Below are 27,731 nucleotides of genomic sequence, written 5' to 3' on the forward strand. Positions count from 1 at the left end.
TGAGCTTGTAGTAGAATGGTCCTCCTCGGATGGGACTCTGAGGGAAGGCGATGGCAGCTTTTCACCACAGCAACCCAACGGACAGGGACATCAGGAGGGTTCTCCAAAAACTTCTAATCATGCTCTCTCTGGGAATAATCTGTGTCTCTCTTTTCTACTTCCTCGCGGGATGCTGCGAGTCGGACATAAGGGAAAACTCCATCTCTCAAAGACCCGCCAGTGAGTTTCTTTTATCAGGATGGTATCATGACAGAAACGGGACGTTGTATAAGGACGTTGTAATGGTACAGAATGAAGATGGATACCCAGTAGCCGTGGAGAGGAGCACAATAACTCCGGTTTTGGAGACGAATAACTCGGTTAAAGATTTGATGGCGACACGGCGGTTACCCCAAGCCCTCATTATAGGGGTAAAGAAGGGTGGCACGAGGGCTCTTTTGGAGTTTCTCAGGCTGCACCCGGACATCCGCGCGCTGGGCTCTGAACCGCACTTCTTTGACCGGCATTACGCACGAGGTTTGGACTGGTACAGGTACATATCATGGTTGTCACTCGTTACCACAGCCACAAAGTCATGAACCCCGCCCATTTATATAATTCAGTTTCTAGTTTTTTTTCATCCTAACCTTAACCTTAAATTGAGACCAAAACTAAAATTTTAGTTTTCATTAAATTCTAAAGATATTGCTAATTTTTACTTTGTGGCTGTGCTATCTAGTGGAAACCACATCGTATGGACGTGTCTGTTTTTTATAGAATGGGAGTTGATGTCCAATGAATTTTGGTTGAGTGCATTTCAGTACATTTAACTCCATATACATGTTTTCGCCTCAGTGCACCTGCACTTGTAAATCAGAAGGTTATTGTTTATTGCTGTATAATGCATGCATGGTAGAATTGGCCGGTCTTTCATTTTTACAGAACGATTTGCATATACAGTGCCTTCAGAAAGTATTCACGCCTCTTGAGTTTTTCAACATGTTGTTGTCTTACATTTATTATTACATTTAGATGTTTTGTCGATGGCCTAAACAGAATACCCCATAATGTCAAAGTGGAATTATGTTTATTATGTTTTTTGAGTCAATAAGTGTTCCACCCCTTTGTTATGGCAAGCCTAAATCAGTTCAGGAGTAAAAATGTGCTTAAGTCACGTAATAAGTTGCATCACTTCCTGTTTAAAGCGGAATGAGGGAGAGCTTGGATTGTTGTTTTGGAAAGTTTTGAAAGTCTATTGTCTGTTGGCATCAGTTGCTGGACCCACTACTATCTGTCAAGTGATTTTGCCGACCAAGGCCTAGCTGCTAACTAGCTGCCTATTGTGGCTGGAACTGCAGATTGTCCAGGGCTTGTGGCTGTCTAGATCCCTGCTGTTTGTTGTTGTTGTTTTCAATCTTCCCTGTGACCTGCCCTGTCTGGAACTATGAGGAGTGACAGCATAACCTATGTTGCTACCATGACAAAGACCAAAGCTGGCGGGAGAACCGTTGAGGACAGTGAAGGTGAACAATCTTTTAAATGAACAAAAATAGTTCCACAAGCAGTTGTTACAACAACAAGAAAATAGCTTCAAGTGTTTTGTCCAAATACTTGTGGAGTCAATTGATAAAAGAATGGACGACCTGACCAGAGAGGTCCAGGACCTGAAGAACAGTTTGCAGTTCTCCCAGGGTCAGCTCGATGAGTTTAAACAGGAGAACGGCAACATGACAGCAATCTGTAAATCATTGAGAGAGGACATCAGTTCTGTGTGTGACTCTATGATAACAATGACAGAGAAATCAGATTATCTTGAAGAACAATCAAGACGTGACAACTTTGTTGTGGACTGAATTGCAGAATTTCCACATGAGACCTGGATGGAGTCTGAGAACAAAGTGAGGGACATTATCTTGGAGAAACTGAAGATGGACCAAAGGAAAATTGAGGTGGAGCCACAGCCCACAGGACTGAAAAACCCACCACCAGCACAGGTGACAGGCCAAGGCTAATAGTGGTCAAGTTCCTAACGTTCAAGGACAAGGTAGCTGCTCTGGAAAGAGCCAAGAACTTGAGAGGAACGTATATCTTCCTCAACAAGGACTTTCCTAAGTGTGAGGATCGACTCTGGAAACAGGAAACAGGTACATGGAGAACATGTAATAGACAACGGACATGAAACAGGACAGGACCAGAGTCTGTACAGGGGACAAAATAACGACATCAATGTTGACACAGGGATGCAACAGAGGAAACAGACAGATAAGGCAATCAAATAATGATGGAGTACAGGTGGGTCCAATGAGGTGCAGGTGCGCGTAACGAAGGGGACAGGTGTGCGTAATGATAGGCAGTCTGGCGTCCTCAAGCGCCAGTGAGGGAGAGCGGGCACATTCGTGACACTAAAGCTGCCAGAAGGCTCCACCCTCCCTCCCAAAAGCCTAGAAGGATGAGGGAGCCAAGCCAATGGGTTCTTAGCTTCAACCCCTTAGCACACACACACGTACACACACCAACTGATTAATGGACTGCTGAATGGATATTGTTTTCTCTTGCTTTGTTTTCTCTTTTCCAGATTATTTCTATCTCTGAGGCTTCCCAGGAAAGGGCTGAAAATAGCCAATATTAATATATGTAGCCTTAGAAATAAGGTTTTTGAAATCAATAACTTGCTAACATCAGATAATATTAATAAAGTAGCAATTTCTGAGACTTGCTAAGATAATTAATTTGATAATACAGCAGTAGCAATACAAGGATATAACATCTGGGGAAGAGACAGGAATGTTTATGGGGGAGGTGTTGCTGTATATATTCAGAGCCATATCCCTGTAATGCTTAGAGAAGATCTTATGTTAAGTGTTATTGTCAGTGTTGTGGTTGCAGGTTCACCTGGAACATCTAAAGTCTTTCTTTTGGGGTGTTACTATAGGCCACCAAGTGCTAACAGTCAGTATCTAAATAATATGTGTGAAATGCTTGATAGTGTATGGGATGTGAACAGAGAGGTCTACTTTCTTGAGGACCTGAATATTGACTGGTTTTCATCAAGCTGTCTAATCAAGAGGAAGCTTCTCACTGTAACCAATGCCTGTAATCTACCTACGAGGGTGTAGGTAAACACTACAGGAACAAGATAATCCACATTCATCGATCACAGTTTTACTAATACCATAGAAATCTGTTCTAAAGCTTTATCCATATCCATTGGATGCAGTGATCACAGTATAGTGGCTATATCCAGGAAAGCCAAAGTTCCAAAAGCTGGGCCTAAAATAGTGTATAATAGTGTATAATACAAAATATTTTGCTGTGACCCTTATGTGGATGATGTAAAAAATATTTGTTGGTCTGATGTGATCTAGATGCTGCACTTGATGCATTTATGAAATTGCTTCTTCCAATTATTGATAAACATTTACCTGTTAGAACTGTTAAGGGGCATGGATTGATGAGGAATTGAACAACTGTATGGTTGAAAGAGATGGGGCAAAAGGAGTGGCTAATAAGTCTGGCTGCACATCTGACTGGAGGACTTACTGCAAATTGAGAAACTATGTGACTAAACTCAACAAAAAGAAGAAGAAACTGTATTACGAAGCCAAGATCAAAGATATAAATAATGATGGGGGAAAAAACGATGCTTTAAATACAATTATGGTCAGAAAGACAAATACAACTTTCATCGAATCAGATGGCTTATTTATTTACCATGTGATGTTGATGTACTTCTTTGGCAAAGTGGGACGATTTAGGCAGGGAATGTCAACAGCGAGCAGTGAGCCATCGTACTCATGCATAAATAACATTGAACAAAAATATTGATATCAGTCAGAAATGACTAACTTCCTGGCATTGACAACTCAGATGGAAAGTTACTGAGAATGGTAGGTGACTCTAAAGCCACTCCTATATGTCATATCTTTAATCTGAGTCTAGAGGATAGTCTTTGTCCTCAGGCCTGGAGGGAAGCCAAAGTAATTCCGCTACCCAAGAAGAGTTAAGTGGCCTTGACTGGTTCTAACAGCAGACCTTTCAGCTTCCTGCCAGCTCTTAGCAAACTGTTGGAAAAAATTGTGTTTGACCAAATACAATGCTATTTATCTGTAAACAAAGTAACAACATACTTTCAACATGCTTATAGAGAAGGGCACTCAACATGTGCTGCACTGACACAAATTCAAAGAAAATTGATAATAAGAAGATTGTGGGAGCGGTACTGTTAGATTTCTGTGTGACCTTTGATATTATTGACCATAACCTGTTGTTGCAAAAACTTATATGTTATGGCTTTTCAACCTCTGCCATATCGTGGATTCAGAGCCATGTCGTAGATTCAGAGCTATCCATCAAATATAACTTGCACGGTTTTCTTTAAGGGAAGCCTCTAATGTCAAACATGTAAAGTGTGGTGTACCGCAGGGCAGCTCTCTAGGCCCTCTACTATTTTCTATTTTTGCCATTGACCTGCCACTGACATTAAACAAAGCATGTGTATGCATGTATGCTGATGATTCAATCATATACACATCAGCAACCACAGCTAATGAAGTCTCTGAAACCCTTAACAAAGAGTTGCAGTTTGTTTTGGAATCTTTGGCTTGTAATAAACTGGCCCTGAACATCTTTAAAACTAAGAGCATTGCATTTAGTACAAATCATTCCCTAAGTTCTAGACCTCAAGCCTCCCGAGTGGCTCAGCAGTCTAAGGCGGTGTCAATACAGGTCCGGGTACGATCCCAGGTTGTGTTGTCGCCGGCCGCAACCCGGGAGACCCATGAGGTGGTGCACAGTTGGCCCAGCATCGTCCAGGTTAGGGGAGGGTTTGGCCGGCCGGATGTCCTTGGCTCTAGTTTTATCTTGTCTTCATTATTGTCCAGTCATTTGGTCAAGCGCTGCAAAGAAAGGCCTAGGTAAGCTGCAGCTGGCCCAGTACAGAGCGGCACGTGTTGCTCATCATTGTAATCAGAGGGCTAATATTGCTACTATGTATGCCAGTCTCTTTTGGCTAAGAGTTAAGGAAAGACTGACTGCGTCACTTCTTGTTTTTAGAAGAAATTAATGTGTTGGAAATTCCAAATGGTTTGCACAGTCAACTTACACACAGCACTGATACACACACTTACCCCACCAGATATGCCACCATGGGTCTTTTCACAGTCGTCAGGTCCAGAACAAATTCAAGAAAACATACAGTGTTATACAGAGCCATGAGTGCATGGACCTACCTCCCTTCAATCTTATATATCGGAAGTGAACAGCAAACCTGGTTTTAATAAACAAATAAAGCAACCCCTCTCCCCCATGTGATTGACTTGTTGCGTGTATATACTGACATATATGTGTAACTGATAGATGCGCACACACTACATGTAAATTGTGAAGTCTTTTGTCTGTAATGTCTGTAATGTCGGACTAGCTGTCACTATTGGAGTTGGCTAATGGGGATCCTAATAAATCAAATCAAATGCATGGACTCACTCTGTGTGCAATAATAGTCTTTAACAAGATTTCTGAACGACTACCTCATCTCTGTACCCCAGACAGATAATTGTAAGATCCTTCAGTCGAGCAGTGAATTTTAAACACAGATTCAACCACAAAGACCAGGGAGGTTTTCCAATGCCTTGCAAGAAAGGACACCTATTGGTTAATAGGTACAAATAAAAAAGCAGACATTGAATATTCTTTTGAGCACGGTGAAGTTTTTAATTACACTTTGGATGTTGTATCAATACACCCAGTCATTACATAGATAAAGGCGTCCTTCCTAACTCAGTGGTCGGAGAGGAAGGAAACCGCTCAGGGATTTCAACATGAGACCAATGGTGCCATTAAAACAGTTTCAGAGTTTCAGAGTTGAATGACTGTGATAGGAGAAAACCTGAGGATGGATCAACAACATTGCAACAAGGCACTAATGTAATACTGCAAAAAATGTGGCAAAGTAATTCATTTTTGTCCTGTGTTTTGTTTGGGGCAAATCCAACACAACACATTACTGTATAGAACTCTTCATATTTTTAAGCATAGTGGTGCCAGCATCATCTTATGGGTATGCTGAACACGGTTGCCTTAGCAGTGATCAACAGCCAATTTGACAGAGCTTTAAGAATTTAGAAAATAATAATAGTCAAATGTTGCACAATCCAGGTGTGGAAAGCTCTTAGAGACGTACCCAGACAGACTCACAGCTGTAATCACTGTCAAAAGGTGTTTTTACAAAGTATTGACTTAGGGGTGTGACTACTTATGTAAATGAGATATTTCTGTATTTCATTTTCAATACATTTGCAAACATTTCTTAAAAACCTATTTTCCCTTTGTCATTTTGGGGTATTGCTGTAACACAACAAAATGTGGAATAATTCAAGGGTAATAAATACTCTCTGAAGACACTGTACAACACCTGTACATCCAATTTGCAACCACTGTACAACCACTTTGCAACCACTGTACAACCACTTTGCAACCACTGTACAACCACTTTGCAGCCACTCTGCAGCCACAGTACAACCACTGTACAACCACTCTGCAGCCACAGTACAACCACTCTGCAACCACTGTACAACCACTGTACAACCACTTTGCAGCCACTCTGCAGCCACTGTACAACCACTTTGCAGCCACTCTGCAGCCACTGTACAACCACTCTGCAGCCACTGTACAACCACTTTGCAGCCACTCTGCAGCCACTGTACAACCACTTTGCAGCCACTTGTACAACCACTTTGCAGCCACTGTACAACCACTTTGCAGCCACTGTACAACCACTCTGCAGCCACTGTACAACCACTCTGCAGCCACTGTACAACCACTTTGCAGCCACTCTGCAGCCACAGTACAACCACTCTGCAACCACTATACAACCACTTTGCAGCCACTGTACAACCACTTTGCAGCCACTGTACAACCACTCTGCAGCCACTGTACAACCACTCTGCAGCCACTGTACAACCACTTTGCAGCCACTCTGCAGCCACAGTACAACCACTCTGCAACCACTGTACAACCACTTTGCAGCCACTGTACAACCACTTTGCAGCCACTGTACAACCACTTTGCAGCCACTGTACAACCACTTTGCAGCCACTGTACAACCACTTGCAGCCACTGTACAACCACTCTGCAGCCACTGTACAACCACTTTGCAGCCACTGTACAACCACTCTGCAGCCACTGTACAACCACTCTGCAGCCACTGTGCAACCACTGTACAACCACTGTACAACCACTGTGCAGCCTGCAACATGGAAAGATCTCGAGAATAATGTTTGTTGTTGTTGGCGTATTCAAACATACCCATTGCAAGCTGGTCTAGGTGACAGGCAGAGGGAGACACTGCCAGCTGGCCATGCTAATCGGAATGTGTGTATGTGGGTGTATGTGTGTGTGTGTGTGTGTGTGTGTGTGTGTCTATATGTGTGTGTATGTCTATTCTTGTGTGTGTGTGTGTGTGTGTGTGTGTGTCTATATGTGTGTGTATGTCTATTCTTGTGTGTGTGTGTGTCTATATGTGTGTGTATGTCTATTCTTGTGTGTGTGTGTGTGTGTGTGTGTGTGTGTGTGTGTGTGTGTCTATATGTGTGTGTCTATATGTCTATTCTTGTGTGTGTGTGTGTGTGTGTGTGTGTGTGTGTGTGTGCTTATTTGCAGGGAGGGTCAGGATGAGTTATCACAGAGCAATCATCTCTCCAGCTGAGGCCAGATGTTACCATAGTCAGCTCCTACTGATCCTAGAGTCACACACACACACACACGCACACACACACACACACACACACACACACACACACACACACACACACACACACACACACACACACACACACACACACACACACACACACACACACACACACACACAATTTACATTCCCCAACACAGGGTTATAGTGTGTGCATGTAACATAAACTCTAACTACATAACAGATTAAACATTGGATTAAAATCTCATCATCTAGGTTAGAGAGGTTGCGTGGAACTGAACGGTTGGTTCAGGATGCAGTGATGCACATTGGTGTAAAGTACTTAAGTAAAAGTACTACTTAAGTAGTTTACGGGGATATCTGTACTTTGGTATTTCTATTTTTGACAACTTTTAGTTTGACTCCTCTACATTCCTATAGACAATAGTGTACTTTTTACTGTTTACATTTTCCCTGACACCCAAAAGTATTTGTTACATTTTGAATGCTCAGGCAGAATTATGGTCCAATTCACACACCTATCAATGCATTGTCATCCCTACTGCCTCTGATTTGGCAGACTCATTAAATACAGGGTAGCAGGGGCGGCAGGGTAGCCTAGTGGTTAGAGAGGTGGACTGACTGGTTGTGGACTTTGCCCTGAACAGGCAGTTAACCCACTGACTTGCCTAGTTAAATAAAGGTAAAATAAATAAATATTGAGTTCTTAAATTATGTCTGGGTGTTGGAGTGTGCTCGTCTGTCCGTTACATTTTTTTTAACATTTTCTTTTATTTTTTTTACAATCGCTAGGACCCATTTCTCAATACTTAGGTCACTTTCTCAAAACTCTTCACACAGTTCTCCCAATCCAACGTTCAGCCTGGCACAACAGTCCATTTCACATCCAAAATGCACTAAGACTACAAAAACACTTCATACATGTCTCAAATCAACTCATTATTCCAGAACACTAGCAAAGGTTGTCACCCAACAAGCACACTTTGTCACTCATAAAACAATGACCAAAAAAAAAACACTAACAGGTAGCATTACACCATGTTTACTTTTGTAACATTTCTTTACAAAACAAGAATGACACCTCTCTACTGTTTAGAACTCATTGCAGTTTATGTTACAGTAAGGAATCAGACATGTTGCAATATGCTTCAATTTGTTTTATGGCATTGAGTGATTCCAAAATACAATAATTTGTATATAAACCATCTACAGATACAGATACAGTAGCAATGCTAGTCAACCCTGTCTTATGCATTTGGCCACAGGTTCTCATCCACATCACATCTTATGTCATCTTGGGCAATACACCTAGGAAATAATATTTTGGCATGCCTGGTCCATCCCTGGCAATCTTCTGCAGATATGTCCAGGCATCCAGCATTCCTTGCGTCCAGGAGGGACATTTGATCATGTGGATGGTGGTCACAAACCTTCCACCTCAATGAGGAATATAATTCCTCTATGGGGTTGAGGAATGGAGAGTAAGGAAGGAGGAAAAGTGACACCATCCTGGGACACCATCTGTATCTGACACCATCCTGGGATGGGCTGCATACCGCTCTGTGACTGCACAGGAGTGGTGAAATGCCACATTGTCCCATACAATTTCAAACGTTGTCCGATTTCGCCTCACTACAACCCTTTCCTCACCTGGCACAACCCTTCCATAGAGGTCATCCAGGAATGAGACGCTCGGTGTTGAATGGCCCAATTAGTGTTTTGTGTAACAGCTTTCCATCAGAGGATATTGGTGCACACGTTGTGATGTTGGCATCCCTCTGGCCCAGGACATCCACTGTGGCTCTTTTCCCAATCACATTCCTTCCTCGCCGCCGTGTTTTGGCCAAGTTGAAACCAGCCTCATCCACAAAGATGGATATGTGGGGTGTTTGCCTGGCTTCTATCTTCACGACTCTTTAAAATAAATCCACTTGGCAACATAAGAGTTAGTCTACTACGGTGGTTTACATTATACCTTAAAACATGCCATTGTGTGTCTCTGCCCTGTTTGGTTTTGTTCAAAACCAGTTCTGTATTTTATAGTCATCTTACCTGGACATATTGGTTCCTGACTTGCTTGACTCGTTCAGAGTTCCTCTCCAAGGGGACAGTGTACAACTGCTTCATCCTGACTTGATGTTGTTTCAGGACTCTAGAAATAGTTGTTATGCTTACATTGTGAATATTTCCAAATGTAAGGTTGTCTGCCAACACTCTGTCCCGAATCTCTGTGAGTTTTATGACATTGTTTCTGATGACCTTATCAACGATTGCAGTTTCCTGCACAGCAGTGAAAGTCCTACCTCTCCCACCTGTGGGAGGTAACCGTTGGGTCCTAAGCAGAAATACAAAAACAATTACACACAAGTGGGTTTGGAGGATTAGCTCAATTTACTTCTGTAATGTGCAGTTCAGTCAGATGCCCTTGCAGAATGCACATCTTACCTGGTGTTTAGCCGGACATTTCTCACAATAGATGCCACTGTTGAACGTTGCAGATTTGGCTGCACTCTCAGACCAGCCTCTCTCATTGATAGACCATGATTTATTACATGATCACTTATGGTAGCTCTAATCTCATCTGAGACGACAGCTCTTGATCTTCCTCTCAGTCTTCTTCCACCACGCATACGTACTCCTCTTCCTCTCACAGCCACTCTTCTTCCTCTGTCAGCCACTTCTCCATCTCTGGCTGGGTCCATGTTTACATTACAGTACAGCATTATTCCTATGATGTCCCCTTTTGTATAGATGGTAATGAAATTGAATGACTAACACCTGTGTAGGTGTTTAGCTACAATGGGAATCAGCTGTGGTTGGTCTAATTGTTTTGATAGTATTTCATTTTTTAGATTTGGAATATATTTCAAAATGGTATTACTGTAGAAATGTAGCAAATTGCTTTCTTATTCAATTTTGTGTTATGTTAGGTTTTGAACTTAAGTTTAACAGTTTTGAAAAGAGTATGTAAACATGTGTAAATTGGCCTGTAGGAACATAGAGTTTTGGTGGCGGTTGTGTCTGAGTGAGAAAAGAATTCATGAAATTTGAAAGATGTAGTCATTGAATGCATTTTGTGCCAAAGCAATGAAACACGATCCACTGTTTAGCCCACATAGACTGCTGCTATGCTCACTGTGTGAAGGGTTTTGAAAAAGTGACCTAAGTATTGAGAAATGGATCCTAGCGATTGTAAAAAAGAAAACTGTGTGCCGTCTGGCTTGCATTAATATAAGGAATGTGGTGGAGAGCATTTATTTCTGTTTTTACTGAAGTACGACAAATTAGTACCTTTTCCACTACTATACTAAAGTATATTTAAAACCCGAACTTTTAGACTTTTACTCAAGTAGTATTTTACTGGGTGACTTTCACTTTCACTTGAGTCATTTTCTATTAAGATATCTTTACTTTTACTAAAGTATAACAATGTTGTACTTATCTACCACTGGTGATGCAGTATTGGTATTCTGTAACCTCTAACAGTGTGATTTAATGGTTACAGGGTCAGTAGGTGAGATTGATTGAAAGTTAGAGGTGTGTTTTCTGTGTTTTACCAACATGATATTGGTCACAAACACGCATGGACACACACACACCTATTTTTCTCTCTTCCTTACACACACACACGCACGCACGCACACACACACACACACACACACACACACACACACACACACACACACACACACACACACACACACACACACACACACACACACACACACACACACACACACACACACACACGTACCACGCCTCCATTGTGTGTGTGTGTATCAGTGACGTCCCAGAGTGACAACAGATTGTCCCATCCCCAGGACCAGATGGGGCTCTGAGAGTGTCAGGCCACTTGACATCGCTGCCAGGCCTGGCAGGTTGACCCCTGACACCAGGTCAGTTTACGCTCACAGATAATGATGAGCTCCCAATTACACCACATAATTAACCATATATCATTATATCATCATATCTATCAGTGGCTACAGTGGGCTCTATGGTACTGTGGTACTGCAAAAAGACATTGCAAGTACAGTTGATAAGAGCAGGGTCAGGTGCACAAAACATATATATATTTATCTCTTAAATAGGCATTTACTGAATAGAAAGTTATTATTATTTTTAATCTGCTTATTTTTATTTCTCCCCGAATTGGTAGTTACAGTCTTGTCCCATTGTTGCAACTGTGTTCTCCGAAACATGACCCGCCAAGCTTCTTGTCACACTGCTCGCTTAACCTGGTTAGCCAGCCGCACCAATATGTCAGAGGAAACACCGTACAGATGGCGACCTGAAGACAGCATGCACGCACCCGGCCGCCACAAGGACTCGCTAGAGCAAGGACAAGGACAAACCCTCCCCTAACCCGGACGATGTTGGGCCAATTGTGCACCGCCTCATGTGTCTCCCCGTCTTGGCCAGCTGCGACACAGCCCTTGATCGAACCCGGATCTGTAGTGAAGCCTCTGGCACTGCGATGCAGTGCCTTAGATCTCTGGGCCACTCAGCAGGCCCTATCTGATTTAAGGACAATTCAAATCTCTAGCCTGAGAGGAACCACCCTCAACCAGGCAGGGAGGAGCTAGTCTCTGGAAGAGGACTGGGCTGAGGTTTTATCCTGACACTGTCTCAGATTACTAGTTTTACTGACCCTGGCTTAATGTAAGGCCTTTCTGAATAACAAGGCTATGCTCGCTGAGTCTGTACATAGTCAAAGCTTTCCTTAGGTTTGGGTCAGTCACAGTGGTCATGTATTCTGCCACTGTGTACTCTCTGTTTAGGGCCAAATAGCATTCTAGTTTGCTCTGTTTTTTTGTTAATTCTTTCCAATGTGTCAAGTAATTATCATTTTGTTTTCTCATGATTTGGTTGGGTCTAATTGTGTTGCTGTACTCAGGCTCTGTGGGGTCTGTTAGTGTTTGCGATCAGAGCCCCAAGACCAACTTGCTTAGGGGACTCTTCTTCAGGTTCATATCTCTGTATGTGATGGCTTTGTTATGGAAGGTTTGGAAATCACTTCCTTTAGGTGGTTGTAGAATTGAAGCTCTCTTTTCTGGATTTGGATCATTAGTGGGTATCGGCCTAATTCTGCTCTGCATGCATTATTTGGTGTTCTACGTTGTACACTGAGGATATTTTTGCAGAATTCTGCATGCAGAGTCTCAATTTGGTGTTTGTTCTATTTTGTGAATTCTTGGCAATGGGTTCTATAACTGATTTAAGTATTTTTTGCCAGATCCTAATTGGTATGTCGAATTTTATGTTCCTTTTGACGGCATAGAAAGCCCTTCTTGCCTTGTCTCTCAGCTCGTTCACAGCTTTGTGGAGTTCCCTGTGGCGCTGATGTTTAGGCTGAGGTATGTATTGTTTTTTGTTTGCTCTGTAGAGGATGATGATTAAATCAAATCAAATGTTATATGTCACATGCCCCAAATACAACAGGTATAGACCTTTCCTTGAAATGCTTATTGACAAGCCCTTACTCAACAATGCAGTTCAAGAAATAGTTAAGAAAATATTTACTAAATAAACTAAAGTGCAAAAAAAAAGAATCTCAAGTGAACACAAGAAAATTACATAACAATAATATTTTCAGTCTCCCGAGGGGGAAAAGGTGTTGTCATGGCCTCTTCACAACTGTCTTGGTGTGTTTGGACCATGATAGTTAATTGGTGATGTGGACAACAAGGAACTTGAAACTCTCAACCCCCCTCCACTTCAACCCCATCAATGTTAATGGGGAATGTTAATGGGGGCCTGTTTGGCCCTCCTTTTCCTGTAGTCCACGATTAGCTCCTTTGTCTTGCTCACATTGAGAGAGAGGTTGTTGTCCTGGCACTGCACAGCCAGGTCTCTGACCTCCTCCTATAGGCTGTCTCATCGTTGTCGGTGATCAGGCCTACCACTGTTGTGTCGTCAGCAAACCTAATGATGGTGTTGGAGTCGTGCCTGGCCTTGCAGACATGAGTAAACAGGGAGTACAGGAGGGGACTGAGTACGCACCCCTGAGGGGCCTCCGTGTTGAGGATCAGCGTGGTGGATGTGTTGTTCCCTACCCTTACCATCTGGGGGCGGCCTTCAGGAAGTCCAGGATCCAGTTGCAGAGGGAGGTGTTTAGTCCCAGGTTCCTTAACTTAGTGATGAGCTTCGTGGGCACTATGGTGTTGAACGCTGAGCTGAAGTCAATGAACAACATTCTCACATACGTGTTCCCTTTGTCCAGGTGAGAAAGGGCAGTGTGTAGTGCGATTGTGATTGCATCATCTGTGGATCTTTTGGGGCAGTATTCGAATTGGAGTGGGTCTAGGGTTTCTGGGATAATGGTGTTAATGTGAGTCTATGGTTTCCAGCATCTGGTTAGGATATGTACATACAGTCACTGTTGGGACGTCGTCGTCGATGCACTTATTGATGAAGCCGGTGACTGAGGTGGTATACTCCTCAATGCCATTGGATGAATCCCGGAACCTATTCAACTCTGTGCTAGCTAAACAGTCCTATAGCGGAGCATCCGTGTCATCTGACCACTTCCGTATTTATCGAGTCACTGGTACTTCCTGCTTTAGTTTTGTCTTGTAAGTAGGAATCAGGAGTATAGAATTATGGTCAGATTTGCCAAATGGAGGGTGAGGGAGAGCTGTGTAGGCTTCTCTGTGTGTGGAGTAAAGGTGGTCCAGAGTTATTTTTCCTCTGGTTGCACATGTGATATGCTGGTACGAATTAGGTAAAACAGATGTAAGTTTGTCTGCATTAAAGTCACCCGGGCCACTAGGAGCGCTGCTTCTGGATGAGCAATTTCTTGTTTGCTTATGGCCTTATACAGCTCGTTGAGCGCAGTCTTAGTTCCACCATCGGTTTGTAGTGGTAAATAGACAGCTATGAAAAATATAGGTGTGAAATCTCTTGGTAGATAGTGTGGTCTACAGCTTATCATTGCGCACCATCAGTTATTGACAAATAGACACACAACCCCGCCCCTCGTCATACCAGATATAGCTGCTCTGTCCTGCCACTGCAAAGAGAAGCCAGCCAGCTCTATATTACCTGTGTCGTTGTTCAGCCACGTTTCAGGGAAACATATAATATTACAGTTTTTAATATCTGGTTGGTAGGATAGCTTTTAATCGTAAATTGTCCAGTTTGTTTTCCAATGCACGTTAGCCAATAATATGGAGTGAAGTGGTGGTTTACTTACTCATCTGCAAATTCTAACAAGGCACCCCGCCCTCCTCCCATCTTTTCCTTCGTCTTTTATTCACGCTGATGATGGGGATTTGGGCCTTGTCTTGACAAAGCAGTAAATCCTTTGCGTTGAACTCATTAAAAAAAATCTTGGTTCAGTTTCGAGGTGAGTAATCGCTGTTCTGATGTCCAGAAGCTCGTTTCGGTCATAAGAGACTGTAGGAGCAACATTATGTACAAAATTAGTCACAAACAATGCAAAAAACTAACAAAATAGCACAGTCGGTTAGGAGCCCGTAAAACGGGCAGCCATGTGTTACTTTAATAAGAAATAAAGAATATTGAGGATAGGTTGGTGTGACTGTGCACAACCACACATATCTCCACTGACCTTTTGACCTTTCCCTCACCCCAGGGGAATATCATGGGAGGTCTACTCTATACCCCCAGGGCTGGAGACTGACTGGTTGTTCAGTGCTGCCTGTCTGTGTGGAGAATAGCTGGTTGTTCAGTGCTGCCTGTCTGTTTGGAGACTGGCTGGTTTGTTCAGTGCTGCCTGTCTGTTTGGAGACTGGCTGGTTGTTCAGTGCTGCCTGTCTGTGTGGAGACTGGCTGGTTGTTCAGTGCTGCCTGTCTGTTTGGAGACTGGCTGGTTGTTCAGTGCTGCCTGTCTGTTTGGAGACTGGCTGGTTGTTCAGTGCTGCCTGTCTGTTTGGAGACTGGCTGGTTGTTCAGTGCTGCCTGTCTGTTTGGAGACTGGCTGGTTGTTCAGTGCTGCCTGTCTGTTTGGAGACTGGCTGGTTGTTCAGTGCTGCCTGTCTGTTTGGAGACTGGCTGGTTGTTCAGTGCTGCCTGTCTGTGTGGAGACTGGCTGGTTGTTCAGTGCAGCCTGTCTGTGTTCCTGTGAGGTCATAGGGTAACATTCTGTCTTGCTGTATTGATGCTAAATGACCACAATGTAAATACAGTATATATACAGGGCATTCTGAAAGTATTCAGACCCTTTGACTTCTTCCACATTTTGTTACGTTACAGCCTTATTGTAAGGGTTTGCGGAACTGGTGGCAGTGAAGTCAGACGCAGGAGAGCAGAAATAGGTAATTGCCGGAGCAGTTTCATTTCAAAACCAACGGCAATAAAAAAAATAACCTACATGGGTTCAATGTCTGTGTTCCTGTGAGGTCATAGGGTAACATTCTGTCTTGCTGTACTCCACAATGTAAACCAGTAACATAGTGCACAAGCACTTACAAACAAACAATTACACACAAGGACATGGGGGGGAACAGAGGGTTAAATACACAACACTTAATGAGGGAAATGGAAACCAGGTGTGTAGGAAAACAAGACAAAACAAATGGAAAATGAAAAGTGGATCGACGATGGCTAGAAGACCGGTGACGCTGACTGCTGAACACCGGGTTAACACCAACACTTAATGACCGCCCGAAACCGCCCGAACACCGCAAAACAAATGGAAAATGAACACCGGATCGACACCGCCCGAACACCGCCCGAACACCGCCCGAACACCGCCCGAACACCGCCCGAACACCGCCCGAACACCGCCCGAACACCGCCCGAACACCGCCCGAACACCGCCCGAACACCGCCCGAACACCGCCCGAACACCGCCCGAACACCGCCCGAACAAGGAGAGGAACCGACTTCGGTGGAAGTCCTGACACTTATTCTAAAATGGATTAAATTGTTCTTCCTTCTTCATCAATCTACACACAATAACCCATAATGACAAAACATTATTTGAATAAATCTGCAAACAAATCTTTAAACCTGTTTTCAGTTTGTCATTATGGGGTATTGTGTGTAGAGTGATGTTTTTAATCAATTTTAGAATAAGGCTGTAACATATCAAAATGTGTAAAAAGTCAAGGGGTCTGAACACTTTCTAAATCCACTGTAACAACTGAACAGAAATGACTGGGAATACATACATGCATCTGTTAGTCACAGATACCTTTTTAAGAAATATAGGAGCGTGGATCATAAAACAAGTCAGTATCTGGTGTGACCACCATTTGCCTCATGCAGCCTGACACATCTCCTTCACATAGAGTTGATCAGGCTGTTGATTGTGGCCTGTGGAATGTTCTCCCACTCCTCTTCAAAGGCTGTGTAAAGTTGCTGGATAGTGGCAGGAACTGGAACACAGTGTCATACACGTCAATCCAGAGCATCCCAAACATGCTCAATGGGTGACATGTCTGGTGAGTATGCAGACAGTGGAAGAACTGGGACATTTTCACCTTTCAGGAATTGTGTACAGATCCTTGTGACATGGGGCCGTGCGTTACCCTGCTAAAACATGAGGTGATGGAGGCAGATGAATGGCATGACAATGGGCCTCAGGATCTCATCACGGTATCTTCAAATATCTGTTATAACTTAACCAAGATAGACCACAGTCTGTCGTGTCAAATGGGAACACATTTGTCATAATGGGCAGAACAAGCAAGGAGGTGGGCAGAGCCAAGCATGAGCTGGCGAGATCCTACTGGTGTGTTCTAGCATTAATTTGCATATTTCCGTTAGGGAACGTCTACTCTGTGAGGTGCGCGTGTGTAATAACTCAGTTCGCCTTTGCACTCCTTCTAAATAACACACTTTTAAAAACTTTGGCAAAGGGTAAAGTCTTCAAAATGTAGTACACTCTGTTCGTAACATATTCTAGCTTTGGGAATAGAAAACTGTACTGAGATCAAATGTTTCATCGATGAGTAAATTTGCAGAATGTCGGCCAAAATCCGTCTGGTTCCATCTTCTTCCACTGCCGGCCACTGGGCTGAGTGGAAACACCAAGCGGATGCTTCATATCTATACATCCGGTGAAATATCTCTCATTGTTCTATCTGTGGTACCTGTGCATTCAAATTGCCATTGATAAAATGCAATTGTGTTCGCTGTCCGTAGCTTATGCCTGCCCATACCATAACCCCACCACCACCATGGAGCACTCTGTTCACAACGTTGATATCAGAAAAATCGCTCGTCCACTTGCCCACACTACAGTTGAAACCGGGATTAATCCGTCAAGAGCACACTTCTCCAGCGTACCAGTGGCCATCGAAGGTGAGCATTTGCCCACTGAAGTTGGTTACGACACCAATCTACATTCAGATCAAGACCCTGGGGAGGACGAGCATACAGATGAGCTTCCCTGAGATGGTTTCTGACAGTTTGTGCAGAAATACTTCAATTGTGCAAACTCACAGTTTCATCAGCTGTCCGGGTGGCTGATCCCGCTTGTGAAGAAGCCAGATGTGGAGGTCCTGGGCTGGCGTGGTTACACGTGGTCTGCGGATGTGAGGGCGGTTGGACGTACTGCCAAATTCTTTAAAACAACATTGGAAACAGATTATGGTAGATAAATGAACATTCAATTCCCTGGCAACAGCTCTGGTGGACATTCCTACAGTCAGCATGCCAATTGCACGCTCCCTCAAAACATGAGGCATCTGTGGCATTGTGTTGTGTGACAAAACTGCACATTTTAGAGTGGCCTTTTTATTGTCCCCAGCACAAGGTGCACCTGTTTAATGCTGTTTAATCAGCTTCTTGATACGCCACACCTGTCAGGTGGGTGGATTATCTTGACAAAGGTGAAATGCTCACTAACAGGGATGTAAACAAATTTGTGCACAAAAATTGGAGAGAAATAAGCTTTTTTTCGTGCGTATGGAACATTTCTGGGATCTTTTATTTCAGCTCGTGAAATATGGGACCAACACTTTACATGTTGCGTTTAATTATATTTTTTTGTTCAGAGCTACCACTAGAGATAATGGATTGTATAGTTTTGTCTCATTTTCTTAACCAGTCATCAAATATGTTGATGTAGTTGTCTTTTAACATAGGAATTGTGTTTCTCTTACTCTATATGAATCTGTCTTTACAAATCCTGTGGTCAGTATCACAAATATAGATGACAGTGTTGCAATCAATTTGTTGTTTACTAATAATTCAACATGGCAGCCATTCAGAGGTTTAGATAGGTAGTTCTGTTCAGATCCGGAGAAGAAGGCATCACCGATGACGGATTCCAATTTAGAGGTCTTTCACAGAGTCAGATGTTCTCACATGGCTGTGGTTCATTTGCAATTCAGATTAACTCGTTAAAAGCAGCGTATCAATTTATCCCAATGGATTCCCTGGGCTGGACGTTGCACATGTGCGCCTGTGTTTTTACACAGGAATATAATTGCCGTGGCAAATGGCTGAAGAACGGCTGCCAAAACATGTGATCTTCCGAAGTGGTGTGTTCGGTGAGATCACGTCTGACAGGAAAGGGAATCTAATGGATTCTTTGAAAGCAGGGTTTTTGAATGGGAAACTGGGGCTAAGAGTCTGAATTCTGTTATGACATAGAAATAGTGCCATAAAGGGGAAAAACATGAGTGTCTCTTGATTACTGTGTGTGTGTGTGTGTGTGTGTGTGTGTGTGTGTGTGTGTGTGTGTGTGTGTGTGTGTTGTGCTCCAACACATGTATATATCTATATTAAATCAGGTGTGGCCCATCCAGCCATCCCATCCCAGTACTGTACAGTGTGATCTGATCTCCATAAGGCCTAGACGACCGGGGTGATCTAGCCCTCATTAAGGCTCTCTCTGGGGGGTTGAGGAGGGGAGGCAGGGCGGTCTGGGCCCAGCTATGATGGATGTCTGCTGGAAGTGGACAGGGCAACAGTACAATGGATTGAAGCCTTAATGGTCCCCAGTGCAGCGAAATGGATGAGTGGGCGCTCAGTCCGACACACACATATACACACACACACACACACACACACACACACACACACACACACACACACACACACACACACACACACACACACACACACACACACACACACACACACACACACACATTCACTCCCACATACAAATGTACACACTGTGTTGGTATCAATAAGAGAACAATTTCAATGTTTTGTCACTGACACATTGGTTCTTAATGTACTATATACAGACTAAACAGATTTGGTAGTTGATGCCAGTTTATTCTGTCACATTAAAAAATGTATTTATGTAGTTTTACTCCACCATCCCACATCTGTTCTCACACACACACACACACACACACACACACACACACACACACACACACACACACACACACACACACACACACACACACACACACACACACACACACACACACACACACACACACACACACACACACACACACACACACACAGCATGGGGGTGATGGGACTCCAGAGGCTTCCCCGAACCCCACCTGCTACCCTCGGCCCAGCTGAGACCCAGGCTCATCGTTCCCCCAACTCCCACACACTTTACCCCCCATGCCTCCAGGATCAATACCTATGGCTGTTTGGGCTTGTCCCCGTGGCCTAGGAGTGGGGGGGGGGGGGGGTATGGAGCTCAACAGAGAGATGGAGAGAGGGATTATTAAAGATTTCTCTTCAAAGACGAAAACAAGTGAGAGGTTGTAAACATGCTAAATCTCTCTTTTCATCCGGAGCATCTACAAAATGGATGCCACGATTACTGCAACACAATGGACATGGGGAACCGGGTCTCTATGACAACAATAAAGAGATACAGAGGGATATGCTCTGTGATAATGTTACGGTATCGTAATGCTAAGGTGATGGAGCTCTGTTCCATTCTCACTCAATGGTCCTCTATGAGAGCAGCCGAATGGAAGCAGGGCTGTACCCATCGCTCGCCACGGTAACGGTTCTTAAATATTTACTGTATCCTCTACGTCAAGTGTCCTTTAGCACTGCTAGTTTTACGTTGATGTTACATTGGTGATGATAATTGTACACTTATTTACTTGATTCCGGGCAGCATTTAGTGACGCGTAGAAATGGATTGTTGACAATAAGTCTGTGGCCGTATCTCATTCTAGCTCATAGATCTTGTGGTGTAGCTGCACTGTATAGCAGGAAGTTGCTAGTGACCATGAGGTTATGAGTTCAAATCCCATTTAAGGCTAAGTCCCAATTTTGTTCACAGTACAAAATTATACAAGATCTTACAGTAATTTATATCAGACTACAGCAGCATACAGTCATTTTATAGAGAAGACACCTTCAAGTTGTTGTATATATTTAATTTATTTTTTACAAAAGCTTTAGGCAAAGTGCAGAAATGTATTCTTGGCAATAAATATATGCACTAACTTTCCCTTAGACCTGGTGGCTCAGGATGCTTTTTGGATAGTTTGCCCTCAAGAGGTTGTGAGTTCAAATCCCAAGGGATATTGAGTACCATGTAATCATTATGCTGTCAATTAACACCTTAATTTAACTGTAAAAATACAACAATCTTGTAGATGTAACGTATTTTAGACAAAAACCTCCATGCGACAATGACACAACGTTCCAGGGACATCCCTGGAACAAAGCGGGAACTAGACAGGGGACCTTGACTGTTTAAATTCGATTTATATCAATAATGCCTTTTAAAATAAAGTGTTCTCAATGGCATTTGACATCTCGGCTTTCACATGTGCTCACATGTTGTCACGTAATTTCATGTTGTCACATGTGGAAATGTTGCATCCCTATGTTGTAAATAATAACAATCACAAGAGATTGTGTTTTCAAACGTGCTCAAAAGCTGTCACATGTGGAGTGTCATGGTATCACTTTGTCACGTTAACTTCACATGAGATCGTGTTTTCACATGTGCTCACATGTTGTCACACTATCACGTTAACTTCACATGAGATCACATGTGTTTTTCTCCTTAAGGTGTGTGTGTGTGTTAGGGTTAGGAGTTAGGGACAATAGGATTTTTAATGTTCAAACATGTTTACCACCCAAAAGGTCTTGACATTTTACAAAAATAGACTTGTGTGTGTGTGTGTGTGTGTGTGTGTGTGTGTGTGTGTGGGGGGGGGTATAAAATAAAATAAAAATTGAATCAAATTTTATTGGTTGCATACAAATATTTAGCAGATATTATTGCGTAATGCTTGTGTGTATATGTGTTTGTAGGTAGACTAAAGTGTGTGTGTGGTGTGTATGTGTGCGTGTGATGTCTATGTATGTGTGCGGTGTGTATGTGTGCGTGTGATGTGTATGTGTGTGTGTGTGTGTGTATGTGTGTGTGTGATGGGGCCAGGTTGGGGGAATGGATCTATTGATAGAAGGTCATATTGCAAGGGAGTCAGAGGGGGGTGGTAGACTTTCAGAGCTGAAACCTGATTCACAAGCATCCTGTCCTCTGTTTGTTCCCTCTAACCCTTCATCCCTCCATCTCTCCATCCCTCCATCTCTCCATCCCTCCATCTCTTCATCCATCCCTCCATCTCTCTATCCCTCTATCTCTCCATCCCTCCATCCCTCCATCTCCCCATCCCTCCATCTCTCCATCCCTCCATCTCTCCATCCCTCCATCTCTCCATCCCTCCATCCCTCCATCTCTCCATCCCTCCATCTCTCCATCCCTCCATCTCTCCATCCCTTCATCCCTCCATCCCTCCATCTCTCCATCCCTTCATCCCTCCATCTCTACATCATCATCCTGTCCTGTCTCTGTCCCCCAACCATCTCCTCAAAAGGGATCCCATAATTCTTAGCGAAATATGACGCAGCTGCCGGGGGGGGGGGGGGGATGTGGTCAGCGAGGTGTGTGGCAGCTGTACCTGGGTCTCCATGAGGTCTGGTGGGGCCCAGGAATCATTGCTGCTAAATGAGGTCCATCTGTCGAGGTGATAGAATGTGGTGTGATGTTTATATAGCCCTGTGTGCATTTGTGTGTGTGTGTGATTGTGTGTGTGAGTTTACAATCTGGCCTTAAATGGCCATGTACTCCTATAATCTCCACCCGGCACAGCCAGAAGAGAACTGGCCACCCATCTGAGCCTGGTTCCTCTCTAAGTTTCTTCCTAGACTCCTGCCTTTCTAAGGAGTTTGTGTGTGAGTGTGTGAGTGTGAGTGTGTGTGTGTGTGTGTGTGTGTGTGTGTGTGTGTGTGTGTGTGTGTGTGTGTGTGTGTGTGTGTGTGTGTGTGTGTGTGTGAGTTGTGCGCGTTCATTTCAGTATCCCACTATGTATACAGTGCCTTCAGAAAGTACCCCTTGACCCCATACCCCTTGACCCCATACCCCTTAACCCATACCCTTTGACCCCATACCCCTTGACCCCATACCCTTTGACCCCATACCCTTTGACTTCAAAATGGATAAAATAGATATTTTTTCTCTCACCCATCTACAAACAATACCACATAATGACAAAGGTAAAACATGCTTTTTAGAAATATTTGCACATTTATTGAAAATGAAATACAGAAATGTCTCATTTACATACAATAAATATTCACACGCCTGAGTCAATGCATGTTAGAATCACTTCTCTGTGAGGCTTTCTGGGTAGTGTCACATTCTGACCTTGATTTCCTTTGTTTTAGTATGGTCAGGGCGTGAGTTGGGGTGGGCAGTCTGTGTGTTTTTCTATGTTGGGGTTTTGAGTTCAGCCTAGTATGGTTCTCAATCAGAGGCAGGTGTCGTTAGTTGTCTCTGATTGAGAATCATACTTAGGTAGCCTGGGTTTCACTTTTGATTTGGGGGTGTTTGTTTCCCTGTGAGTGTTTGTTGCCACACTGTACTGTTTTGGTTTCGTTCATGTTCACGTTTATTGTTTTGTATTTCATAGTGTTCAGTTTATATTTTAAAATAAACATTATGGACACTTACCACGCTGCGCATTGGTCCTCCGATCCTTCTCACTACTCCTCCTCAGAAGGAGAGGAAGAATGCCATTACTGGTAGTCTCTAAGAGCTTTGCACACCTGGATTGTACAATATTTGCACATTATTCTCTACAAAAGTCTTCAAGCTCTGTCAAGTTGTTTGTTGATCATTGCTAGACAGCCATTTTCAAGTCTTGCCATAGATCTTCAAGCAGATTTAAGTTAAAACTGTAACTAGGCCACTCAGGAACATTCACTGTCTTCTTGGTAAACAACTCCAGTGTATATTTTGCCTTGTGTTTTAGGTTACTGTCCTGCTGAAAGGTGAATTTGTCTGCCAGTGTCTGGTGGAAAGCAGACTGAACCAGGTTTTGCCTTGGTTTAGCTCCATTTCTGTTTCTTTTTATTAAATTAAAAAATCCCTAGTCTTTGCCAATGACAAGCATTCCCATAACATGATGCAGATTAAATCCAAGATGGCGTAGCAGTGCAGATGTTATTTGTCATTGTTCCGTGTAAATGTTGTTTAATTTAGTCTTTTTGTTTTTGTATATATTTCAATATATTTCAATCTCTTTTTCCATTTTTAAATGAAATATTCCTTCCTGTAACCCGCCTCACCCAATGTGATACGGATCTGCTATGTTTTAGACGTTATAGCTAGAACCTCCATCAGAAGCTAACCAGCTAATTAGTTACTAGCTATTTAGTCATTGTTAGCCACTGCTAGAGGCCTTTACCTTTAGCTCAGACACCAGACGCTTTTAGCCTGGATAATACAGTACATGCCAAACTTTTTCCAACATCAGCTTTAACCTGGTTGTACAGGTTTGGGAATGTTCGTGATGGCCACTTTGTAGTGAGTCATGGCAACCTTCATCAGCCTCAGAAAGCCGGGCCTCTCAACAATGTGAAATGACATCATGTCCTTTGCAATGTAATATGAAAGGGCTACAATGAGGTATTGAGTATGTTTAGATGTGGGTGCTTAAGCAGCCTGTCTTTTAAATGCTTGTGGAAGTGTCTGTGTTACAGCTGTAGATGAGGAGGGACCATTTTCCGTGTTGCATTTCAGTATATGCAATGATCTCATGCTCAATTTACATAAATACAAATGAGTCTTAATAAGACAGTGATAGTATTTTCCATGAGCCCAACAATGGACATAAATACAGGAGTCTGGTGCAGGAGTCTGGTGCAGGAGTCTGGTAGAGGAGTCTGGTAGAGGAGTCTGGTAGAGGAGTCTGGTAGAGGAGTCTGGTACAGGAGTCTGGTAGAGGAGTCTTGTAGAGGAGTCTGGTAGAGGAGTCTGGTAGAGGAGTCTGGTAGAGAAGTCTGGTACAGGAGTCTGGTAGAGGAGTCTTGTAGAGGAGTCTGGTAGAGGAGTCTGGTAGAGGAGTCTGGTAGAGGAGTCTGGTACAGGAGTCTGGTACAGGAGTCTTGTAGTATAGGAGTCTTGTATAGGAGTCTGGTAGAGGAGTCTTGTAGTATAGGAGTCTGGTACAGGAGTCTGGTAGAGGAGTCTGGTACAGGAGTCTGGTAGAGGAGTCTTGTAGAGGAGTCTGGTAGAGGAGTCTGGTACAGGAGTCTGGTAGAGGAGTCTGGTACAGGAGTCTGGTAGAGGAGTCTGGTACAGGAGTCTGGTAGAGGAGTCTGGTAGAGGAGTCTGGTACAGGAGTCTTGTATAGGAGTCTGGTAGAGGAGTCTTGTAGTATAGGAGTCTTGCATAGGAGTCTGGTACAGGAGTCTTGTAGTATAGGAGTCTTGCATAGGAGTCTGGTACAGGAGTCTTGTAGTATAGGAGTCTTGCATAGGAGTCTGGTACAGGAGTCTTGTAGTACAGGAGTCTTGCATAGGAGTCTGGTACAGGAGTCTTGTAGTATAGGAGTCTTGCATAGGAGTCTGGTACAGGAGTCTTGTAGTATAGGAGTCTTGTATAGGAGTCTGGTACAGGAGTCTTGTAGTATAGGAGTCTTGTACAGGAGTCTTGCATAGGAGTCTGGTACAGGAGTCTGGTACAGGAGTCTTGTATAGGAGTCTGGTACAGGAGTCTTGTAGTATAGGAGTCTTGCATAGGAGTCTGGTACAGGAGTCTTGTAGTATAGGAGTCTTGTACAGGAGTCTTGCATAGGAGTCTGGTACAGGAGTCTTGTAGTATAGGAGTCTTGTATAGGAGTCTTGTAGTATAGGAGTCTTGTATAGGAGTCTGGTACAGGAGTCTGGTAGAGGAGTCTGGTAGAGGAGTCTGGTAGAGGAGTCTGGTAGAGGAGTCTGGTAGAGGAGTCTGGTAGAGGAGTCTGGTACAGGAGTCTGGTAGAGGAGTCTGGTAGAGGAGTCTGGTAGAGGAGTCTGGTACAGGAGTCTGGTAGAGAGGAGTCTGGTACAGGAGTGTATGTATATATATATATATATATATATATATATATATATATATATTCACAAATATTTATTCACCAAATAATCGATTAAAACACACTGTTTTTTAATGAAGGTCTACAGTAGCCTCAACAGCACTCTGTAGGGTAGAACCATGATGTAGCTGGAGGACAGCTAGCTTCCGTCCTCCTCTGGGTACATTGACTTCAATACAAACCTAGAAGACTCATGGTTCTCACCCCCTTCCATAGACTTACACAGTAATTATGACAACTTACGGAGGATGTTCTCCAACCTATCAGTATGTTTAAAAATGTTAACTTTTGAAATGTTTCAATATTTGTATTTTTTTATGAAATTCACTAAGAAAGATCGTCCTCCCCTTCCTCCTCTGAGGAGCCTCCACTGTGTGGAGTATAGAGATGTGGTCGTCATTAAAAAAATATTATTGCGTACAGAGTGAGTCCAACTTATTATGTGACTTGCTAAGCACATTTTTACTCATGAACTTATTTAGGCTTGCTATAACAAAGGGGTTATAATTCCATTTACGGGGTATTGTGTGTAGGCCAGTGACACAAAATCTCAATTTAATCCATTTTAAATTCAAGCTGTAACACAACAAAATGTGGAAAAAGTCAAGGGGTGTGAATACTCTTGAAGGCACTGTACAACCTATAGCATATATAGATCTAGGAATAATAGTTGTTGTTGTTGGCATAGCCGAATATTCCCATGGCCAGCACATAGATATTTAGGTGACAGGCATGTTAATGACAGCCTCCATTACTGACATTTACAGATGGCTTTAATACTCAAAAGTTACACCATTTAAACATACTTTGTCTTTCTTTCTTCCTTTCTCTCCCTCCCTACATCCCCTAGGAGTATGATGCCCAGGGCCTTGGATGGCCAGGTTGTCATGGAGAAGACACCCCGTTATTTTGTTACCGTGGAGACCCCGGGGCGTGTACACTCCATGTCGCATGACGTGAAGCTGATTGTGGTGGTCCGAGACCCTGTGACCCGGGCCATCTCTGACTACACCCAGATCATCTCCAAGACCCCCCACATCCCCACCTTCGAGACTCTCGCCTTCAAGAACCGCACCAATGGTCAGAATCATAGTGATACATTTTTATTTGTATAGACCTATGAATAAAGGAACGAACGGATGGATGAATGCATGAATTCATTAATTAATTGATGAATGAATGACACAAAAACATAGTTTTTCCCTAGTCAAATGCTGTACCCACACAAATACTCTATTCTTCAATCCTGTCTTCAGTCCTGTCTTCAGTCTTGTCTCCAGTCCTGTCTTCAGTCTTGTCTCCAGTCTTGTCTCCAGTCCTGTCTTCGGGGTCTTAAACCAGTATCTTGTCTTGGTCTCAGGTGAGATCGACTCTCTGTGGAGCCCTCTATGGATCGGACTGTACGCCCAGCACCTGGAGCGTTGGCTGGCCTGGTTCCCCCGGGCCCAGATCCATCTGGTCAGTGGGGAGGGCCTCATCTCCGACCCAGCCGGAGAACTAGGAAAGGTCCAGGACTTTCTGGGCCTTCAGAGGATTGTGACGGACAAGCACTTCTACTTCAATAAGACTAAAGGTTTCCCCTGCCTGAAGAAACCGGAGGGCAGCAGCAAGCCCCACTGCCTGGGAAAGACGAAAGGCAGGACACACGCCTCCATTGACCCGGAAGTGACCCGGAGACTTAGGGAGTTCTATCGGCCACACAACCAGCGGTTCTACCAGATGACTGGCCAGAACTTTGGATGGCAATGAGGACTCAGTAG

The 27,731-nt window shown here is 43.5% G+C and overlaps 1 protein-coding gene across 1 annotated transcript; it reads left to right on the top strand.

Annotated features, from left to right (window-relative positions):
- Positions 1-43: 43 nt before the first annotated feature.
- On the top strand, positions 44-27,720 carry LOC135505221 (heparan sulfate glucosamine 3-O-sulfotransferase 6-like). Its single transcript, XM_064924403.1, has 3 exons — positions 44-532; positions 26,822-27,051; positions 27,332-27,720. Exons 1-3 carry the CDS (start codon positions 51-53, stop codon positions 27,718-27,720), a joined length of 1,101 nt encoding a protein of 366 aa, XP_064780475.1. The 5' UTR covers positions 44-50.
- The last annotated feature ends 11 nt before the right edge of the window (positions 27,721-27,731 follow it).

The sequence above is a fragment of the Oncorhynchus masou genome, chromosome 18, assembly GCF_036934945.1.
Source record: "Oncorhynchus masou masou isolate Uvic2021 chromosome 18, UVic_Omas_1.1, whole genome shotgun sequence".
Lineage (NCBI taxonomy): Eukaryota > Metazoa > Chordata > Actinopteri > Salmoniformes > Salmonidae > Oncorhynchus > Oncorhynchus masou.

Excerpts from the sequence above, each read along its gene's own strand:
- LOC135505221 (XM_064924403.1), top strand. The coding sequence starts at position 51 with ATGGCAGCTTTTCACCACAGCAACCCAACGGACAGGGACATCAGGAGG. Across the intron at positions 533-26,821 it reads CGAGGTTTGGACTGGTACAG|GAGTATGATGCCCAGGGCCT; the intron begins GTACATATCATG and ends TACATCCCCTAG. Across the intron at positions 27,052-27,331 it reads CTTCAAGAACCGCACCAATG|GTGAGATCGACTCTCTGTGG; the intron begins GTCAGAATCATA and ends TCTTGGTCTCAG.